We start from the raw sequence: 8,547 nt of genomic DNA on the forward strand, positions 1-8,547 counted from the left end.
TAAGGCATAGCGCTGAATGAGAACATAATGCAAAAAATGCAATCGAGACTATGATAAAACATGCATCGATTAGCAATACCTGCATGTACAAACCCACACGTAGAGGGCTCCCAGATTTATGACAAAGTGAAATTGCAGTTCAGTAGGAAAAGGAAAGTCTTTTCCATAAATGGAGCTGAGTCAACTGGACATCCATGTGGGGGAAAAAGAGAACCTTGACCCACACTGTACACAATAATAAATATACTACATACCATTTGGCTTATAAATCTAAATGTGAAAGGAATACAATAAGGCTTTCAGAAGAAAACATCAAAGAATATCTCCATGACCTTGGAGTAGGCAAAGATTTCTTACACAAGACACAGAATTTTAGCCGTACAGGAAATAATGATTAAATAATTATCAAATTAGACTACCTTTAAATTAAGAAATACTGTTCATCAAAAGGCAACGTTAAGAGAATGAAAAGGCAAGCCACACAGTGGGAGAAAATATTCACAACACATATATCAGACAAAGGACTTGTAGCCAGAATATATAAGAACACCTGCAAAACAATTAGAAAAAGGCAGGAAAATTAATAGGAAAATGGGCAAAAGACTTGAATGGGCACTTCACAGGAGGATATCCAAATAGTCAGTAAATATATGAAGAGGAGGGGCTTCCCTGGTGGCGCAGTGGTTGAGAGTCTGCCTGCCAATGCAGGGGACACGGGTTCGAGCCCTGGTCTGGGAAGATCCCACATGCCGCGGAGCAACTGGGCCCGTGAGCCACAACTGCTGAGCCTGCGCGTCTGGAGCCTGTGCTCCGCAACAGGAGAGGCCGCGATGGTGAGAGGCCCGCGCACCGCGATGAAGAGTGGCCCCCGCTCTCTGCAACTAGAGAAAGCCCTCGCACACAGAAACGAAGACCCAACACAGCTAAAAATAAATAAATAAATTTATAAAAAAAAAAAAAAAAAAAAAAAAATATATATATATATATGAAGAGGAGCTCCACTTCATTAGTTGTTTTTAGTCATCAGGAAAATGCAAATTAAAACCACAATAGAATGCACACCCATTAGAATGGCTAAAATTACAAAGACTGACCACACCAAGGGTTGGATGTACAGCAACTGAATCATTCATACACTGCTGGTGGGAATGTACAATGATACAAACTGGAAGTTTCTACTAAAGTTAGATATACACATACCTTATGACCCAACAATTTCACTCCTGGGTGGGTATAAGCCTCAAAAATGAGTGCTTATGTCTCTCAAAACATATATATTTAGAGCAGCCATAATCTGTAATAGTTTGTGATACTACAAATCACTAGTTTGTAATAGTCTAGTTTGTGACATCCCCAAATTAGAAGCAAACCAAATGCTCATCAACAGGTGAACGGATAAACCATGGCATTTTCACACTGGAATACTATACAGCAATGAAAAGGAACAACCTACACGTACAGGTAGACGTGGGTGAATCTCATGAGCAGCGTGTTGAGTGAATGAACCCAAACACAGAAGGGTACCCACTGCATGGTTCCATTTATACAAAGTTCAAATGCTAGCAAAATGAATGTACACTGTTAGAAGCTAGGACAGTGTTTACTCCCGGGATGATACAAAGGCAGCCTGAGAGGGGCTTCTCTGGGGCTGTCAGATTCTGTTTCCTGATCTGGTTACAAGGGGGTGCTCATTGTAGAAATGCTGGACACACAATATATCTGCCTTTCTGTGTCATGTAATACTTTTTAGAGTTAAAAAAACATGGATACATGCACACTAATTAGCAACCCATGTGTTGCGAAGAAAAAGATTTGCGTTAAAACAATCAGAATGATTGCCTATAGGAGAGAAGGCATTGGTGTGAGATATGGGACTAAAAGAGAATAAAGGAGTAGATCAAGAGGAAAGGGGCTTCCAACATTGTGAAGCAACTATAGTCCAATTAAAAAAAAAAAAAAGAGGAAAGGGGCCTCCACACAAACTGTGGAGCATGGGACTTCCCTGGTGGTCCAGCCGTTAAGACTCCGTGCTCCCAATGCAAGGGGCTGGGTTCAATTCCTGGTCAGGAACTAGATCCCGCGTGACACAACTAAAAAGATCCTGCAGGCTACAACTAAGACGCAGTGCAGCCAAATACATAAATAAATATTTAACAGAAAAAAAAAAACTGTGGAGCATGATTATGGGAACTCTCTGTAATGAATGGGACCCAGACAATTTTTAAAAATATCTTCATGCAGGGACTTCCTGGCGGTCCAGTGGTTAAGACTCCACGATTCCACTGCAGGGGGCATGGGTTCGATCCCTAGTGGGGGAATTAAGATCCCGCATGCCGCACAGTGCGGCCAAAAAAAAAAAAAAACCACCTTCATGCAAAAACATATTACGGAGGACTCTGCTCAAGGGTTCGGCCTTAGTGTGAATAGAGAAAAACCATGAGAGAAGTGGGCAAAGGGATGCAAAAGAAAATGCACCCTAGCTGTCTACGTCATGTTAGCATCTTGACCAGCAGGATAGCAGCACCTCGAAGTCACTGTTAAGCTGAAGTTACTGGTTTTGTGGTTTGGGTCTGGAATCCAACATAATGTGTTTTAGTTGTAGAGAACCATAGGCATAAGAGATGTAAACAGAGTTGTGTGTTTTTGTGCATTTAAGAAAACCATATTTCAATGATAACACTTATATGTGGAATCTAAAATACAACACAAATGAATTTATCTATGAAACAGAAACCGACTCGCAGATATAGAGAACAGACTTGTGGTTGCCAAGGAGGAGGGGGGTGGGGGAGGGAAGGACTGGGAGTTTGGGATTAGCAGATGCAAACTATTTTATCTAGAATGGATAAACAACAAGGTCCTACTGCCTAGCACATGGAACTACAATATATTCAATATCCCGTAACAAACCATAAGGGAACAGAAAACCATAGTTCTAATAATTTAAGTAGACACAGGGAGTATATGAGAATTTTTTTTTTTTCTTAGAGGGGTCCCTACATTTCTCTGGACTCGATGCTGTCTGAGGTGTCCAGGGCTGGTGCTCTCTGAATCAGTGGTTCTAAGAGTTGAGGAGTCCTTGATCCTTACGTTACCACATCCCACCTCTGCTTAAAATCTCACCATAGCTCCAGGTGCCCTCACACTCTTTGGAATGGCCTACAAGGCCCCTCAAGATCTGGCGGCCACTGGCTCCTTGCCTGCCATCATTTACTCACCACTTCACTCCAGCCACTCTCAACTTCTAGAGGTCTTGACTATGCTGTTCCCTCTCTCTGGAATATTCTTCCACTCTCTTCCCCAGGCTTCACTCCTGTTTGTCCATTAGGGCTCAGCTCAGCCATCTCTTCCTCCAGAAAGCCCTCTGATTCTCTAGACTGGATCAGGCCCCTCATCTGGTCTCCTACAGCCCTGAACTTGCACGTCTGGCCTCTGCCTGTGCCTCCCCCATCTCGGCCCTGATCCCAGTGGGTCATCATTTTGGGCTGGATCTAACTTTCCCACAGGACTGGGAGCCCTGGAGGAGCAGGACCAGGGTTGCCTCAGTCACCACTATGTCTCTCCTATTGTCCAGGACAGGCCAGGCGCAGAGCAGTCACTGACTAAATATTTTGTGGATGAAATAATAAATTCTAGAATTCTAAGTGGATATGTTCCCAAGTTTTTTAATCTATGAGTCTAAAAATACAATTTTGGGACTTCCCTGGTGGTCCAGTGGTTAAGACTCCACACTTCCAAGGCGGGGGTGGCGCAGGTTTGATCCCTGGTTGGGGAACTAAGATCCCACATGCCGTGCATCACGGCCAAGAAAAGAATAAACAATAAAAATTTTTTTAAAAATACAATTTTGGGCTTCCCTGGTGGTGCAGTGGTTAAGAATCCGCCTGCCAGTGCAGGGGACACAGGTTTGAGCCCTGGTCCGGGAAGATCCCACATGTCGCAGAGCAACTAAGCCCATGAGCCACAACAACTGAGCCTGCGCTCTAGAGCCTGTGTGCTGCAACTACTGAGCCTGAGTGCTGCAACTACTGAAGCCCACGTGCCTAGAGCACGTGCTCCGCAACAAGAGAAGACCCCACAATGAGAAGCCCGCGCACCGCAACGAAGAGTAGCCCCTGCTTGCCGCAACTAGAGAAAGCCCATGCGCAGCAACAAAGACCCAGTGCAGCCAAAAATAAATAAATAAATAAATTTATAGAAAAAAAAATTTAAAGTTTCCACGAGTATATGTTTATATTCTTCTAGGTGTCTAAACCAGAGGAAGCTAGCCATCCATGGGTTGAATCTGGTTCAGACTTTGTGCACTTACAGTTTCTTGTTTTTTGGTTTTTGGTTTTTTTGATTGGGAAATTGCAGATAAACATCAGAGCTAGCAGCTCTGGGCCTGCATTTCCCCATTGTTAGAGCAGGTGACTAGGGCGACCACAGCCCCCAGGCCACTCACTCGTGTATGTCACCTGCTTTCCCAGAGGCCCTTGAGTTTAACAACCTGCTCGACATCTTATAAGTTTCCAAGAATCTTAATATTGAAGATCCCATGATTGTCAAATGCTGAGTTACTAAAATTCTGAGATTCTAAGGGAACTCATTCTGACTTTCGGATTTTAAGATTTCATGACTCTTGACAATATATATTTTATGTGTATAACACCCCATGTTTCTGAGATATTAACATTCCAAGGGTCATCGTGCTAAGGGTCTAATGTTTTAAAGGCTTATGATTATGGAGTTACATGTCTCTGAAGGGTCTTCGTTCATAAAACTTTAATGTTGATGATTAAACACTTCTGAGGTTCTAAAGCCCCATGAATACAAAGTCCTAAAGTTCAAGGGCCTACAGTTCCAAAGGTCTAAGGTCCTAAGATTCTATAACTAGACAGTTCTCTGGTCTTTGCTTATATTGTCCTAAAACAACCAAGTATGGTGACCAACCATTGAAATTGTCCCAAGACTGAGGGTTTCAGTGCGAAAAACATGAACGTGTGGTTATTCTCTCTTAAAGTGCTCAGGGTCCACGTTTCTAATCTGAGATCCTATAGGTTTAGGATTATAAAGCCCTAAGGATCTATGTGCATTAGAGTTTAAGTTTCTGATGTTCTAAGACCCTAGGAGCCAACGATTAAAATGTCTTAAGATCTGTGATTATAAAGTTCTGTTTACACGAGTCTCCACTTCTAAAGGTCTTGGGTTCAAAGAATCTCTGGGTATGACATTCCAAGGTCCTGAGATGCGAGGTTTCAGCATTTCGGGATTCTAAGGAAGTCCGCTTAGAAAGTCCCACGTTTCTGGGATTGTACTGATACGTTTCTAAGTTTCTATGGCTGCACTGCTCTATACAGCAGCCACAGCCACGTGTGGCTATTGAAATTTAAATTAATTAAAACTAAATCAAATTAAAAATTCAATCCCTCAAATAGCACTGGCCACATTTCAAGTGCTCACAGCCACAAGTATCAGTGGTTAGTATATTGGACATCACAGATACAGAACATTTTCCCATCATCATGGAAAGTTCTATTGGACAGTGCTGGTCTAAAGATTCAAGGTCCAAATGTCTGTAACTCTCTTCCCAACCTCCAGGCCATCAGGGTACAAAGACACCACCCCAGCAGCTTCCTCCCTTCCTTCCCTCCCACCCTCGCACCCCAGCCCTCCTCCAGGTACCTGCCAAGGCCTTGATCCGAGAGCACTCAAAGAGTGAGGCAGCCGCGGTGGAGGCGGCTGGTTGCTCTCGCTCCCAGCCCCGATCTGGGCTCTCCCAGCGAGCTGCAGGGTTGTTATTGTTAGGGGCTGGCGGCCCCTCCATGTTATCCACTTCCCCTGGTACCTGCGCCATCGGGGAAGCTGAGGCCTGGGGATGAGGAGAGGAAGGTTAGGGCTAGAAACAGGGCCTGAGTTCAGAGGTCCCATTTCTAACAGCACCTGGCTGTGAGTCCTGTTCCCTTTCACCTTCAATTTCTCTGTCTTTAGAAGGGACATGATAATAATGACAATAATATTCACCCTGACCACATCATAGGGCTGTGGTCAAGCACCAAGTTTAGTGCAGGGTAGGGGCTCGGCAAACTGTCACTGTTGGGACTTCCCTGGCCATCCAGTGGTTAAGACTCAGCGCTTCCACTGCAAGGGTCACAGGTTCGATCCCTGGTTGAGGACCTAAGATCCCACATGACACAGAGATCCCGCATGCCGTGCGGCAAAAAAAAAAAATCGTCACTGTTATTATTGTTAGAAAGATAGCATTGTTATCAATAGAACTCTATAAGGCAGTAATAACAATAATTCACATTTATTGAGCAGTTGCACTGTGCTCAGTACTTTATATGCATTATCTTATTTAATTCCCACAAATTTAAATCTGTAAAGAAAGGTACTATTAAGCCTATTTTACAGAGGAGGAAGCTGAGGCACAGAGGGGTTAATTCACTTGCCCAAGGTCACTCAGCTAGTGAGTAACCAGGATTCAAATGTAGTCACTGTGATCAAATAACTGCATTTATGGCCTCAGTTCTTCATCCTTATAGCCACACCCTTTGCCATATAACTCTTCAGTGTTCTCCCACTCTGGGGATGGGAGGAATGGAAGAGGAGGGTGGGGGGACATGCCTTACCCCTTGACTCTGGGTTTGGCCACATGACTTGCTTTAACCAACAGTATTAGGTAGAAGTGCTGGTGAGTTCTGAGCCCAGGACTCAGGAGACATTGCATGTTTTTGCTTGTGTTTGACTGTGGCCATGAGAAAAACACTACTAGGCTAGTCCAGGTCCGAGGCCCTCATCACAGCGAAGGTCAGCTAGAGCAACCAACAGTCAACATCCCCCTACCCATCCTAACTGGTGAATAAGCTCATATAAGCCCAGCCTAAGTCGCTGACCTCAGACTGACTTGAGGCTAAAAAAATGCTTAGTGTTTTAAGACACTGAGTTTGGGGTGGTTTCTTATGCAGCATTATTGTGGCAACAGCTAACTGACATACTGTCTGACTCCAGAGCTATGTTCTAGAACACTGCCAGATTGTAAATATGAAATTTAAGGGTGTGGGAGACATTAGATACATCTCCTCCACCCTCTGGAACCCCAGGCCTGATTCTAAGACTAAGAAAGGAGGGAGTTGGGAGGAGATCAGTGTCCCCATTCTTAAAATATTCCGACAGTTGCCAACTCACCAGATTTTAGGAAGGCAGGGTCTAGGTCTTGGTCAGTGTAGTGGAGACTGTCCCTTTCAACAGACACTCAAAAATCCATTATTATTTTTCCCTTCTTCCACGGAAAGCTGTAAGTGGGCACCTGTGTGACCTTGGCTGAGTCACTTACCCTCTCTGGGGCTCAGTTTGTTCATCTGTAAAGTGGTAATGATAATGGTACCCATTTCCTAGGGGTGTTTGAAGATGACAGGATTAATAATGCAGGGAACATGGTATCTAGTACACAGCAAGCCCTCAATACATGGGCCTTGCTATTATTATTCATCCTCCAGTCACATATCTTAGCAAATAAAAGTGCCTGTGCTGGAGTCTGACAGAAATGAGTTCAAGTCCTGCTTTATTCTTGCTGTATCTTTAAACCCGATTACCTTTGACTTGGCTTCTCTGTGCCTCAGTTTCCCTCCCTGTGAAACGGTGAGCACAAGTGTTTCCTCAATGGAGGATACTTGGAGATGGAGAGCCACTTAGCACTTCGTGAATCTCTCAGGCAGTCTGGCGGTGGAACAGCCCTGGCCATTACGTGATTCAACGGGAGAAGGAAGGGAGAAGGTGGTGGCGGAGGTGGAAGGGGGTGTCCTGCAGACTCCAGGAAAGGTTGGCCGGGCGAGGCTGGGGATGGCACCTGAGATAGGATGCTTTAACCCTTCCAAGGCCGCGCCTCTGTCTCCCTGCAGTCTAGTCACCGTTCCCAAGGAGAGGGGCCTGGGAAGGACAAGGCTTGGATGAAAGACCCACGCATGGCGCGGAGGCTGGACTGGGTTGAGGGATGGGAGCTGATTCTGCCCTCGACGCTCCGCCTCCCCCAGCCGGGGGGACCCTCGGGGCTCAGGCCATGCCCAAGGCGCGCGGGGGAGGGATGCTAGGGCAGGTGGGAAGATGCTGGAGGGAGGGGCTATCCATCCCCAAGCCGCTCACCTGGGCCCGCGGCCGCCGGTGCCGCTGTCCCCGCTGCTGACCGTGCCCGACCGCCCTCCCTGTCGGCGTCCACGGCCCGGTCTGGCAGTCTCTGCTCGGCCCCACCGGCCCAGCCGCTCGGCCAGATCCGCATGCGCCGCGGCCGCCGGCGCGCCTCCTCCCGCTCGCGCGGCCGCCGCGCTCGGCGCGCCCCCGGGACCCCCTCCCGCCCGCGGTCCCCCGCCAAGCCCGGCCGCCTGCAGCGCCGGCCCACGCGCGGTCACACACCCGGCCACGGTGTGTGATACACAGCTGCAGGGGCCCGAGATAGCGTCACACACAGTCCACACTCTCACGGGGTCACACAGTCCCACACTGCCACACACACACACGGGGTCACCTACAGCGTCACAGACATTATCCACATCCACACACTCGCACTGCCAC

The 8,547-nt window shown here is 46.6% G+C and overlaps 1 protein-coding gene across 1 annotated transcript in view; it reads right to left on the reverse strand.

Moving 5' to 3' along the window:
- Positions 1 to 8,243, reverse strand: part of SPTBN4 (spectrin beta, non-erythrocytic 4) — a 73,686-nt gene extending 65,443 nt beyond the window's left edge. Inside the window, exons 1-2 of the mRNA XM_059906121.1 lie at positions 8,122 to 8,243; positions 5,665 to 5,851 (exon numbers count right to left, since the gene is read on the reverse strand). Of these exons, the coding sequence (XP_059762104.1) occupies positions 5,665 to 5,836 (172 nt within the window). The 5' untranslated portion in view covers positions 5,837 to 5,851; positions 8,122 to 8,243. The remainder of the gene's footprint in view (positions 1 to 5,664; positions 5,852 to 8,121) is intronic.
- Between the last annotated feature and the right edge of the window lie 304 nt (positions 8,244 to 8,547).

This window comes from Balaenoptera ricei, chromosome 19 (genome assembly GCF_028023285.1).
Source record: "Balaenoptera ricei isolate mBalRic1 chromosome 19, mBalRic1.hap2, whole genome shotgun sequence".
In the NCBI taxonomy this organism is placed as follows: domain Eukaryota; kingdom Metazoa; phylum Chordata; class Mammalia; order Artiodactyla; family Balaenopteridae; genus Balaenoptera; species Balaenoptera ricei.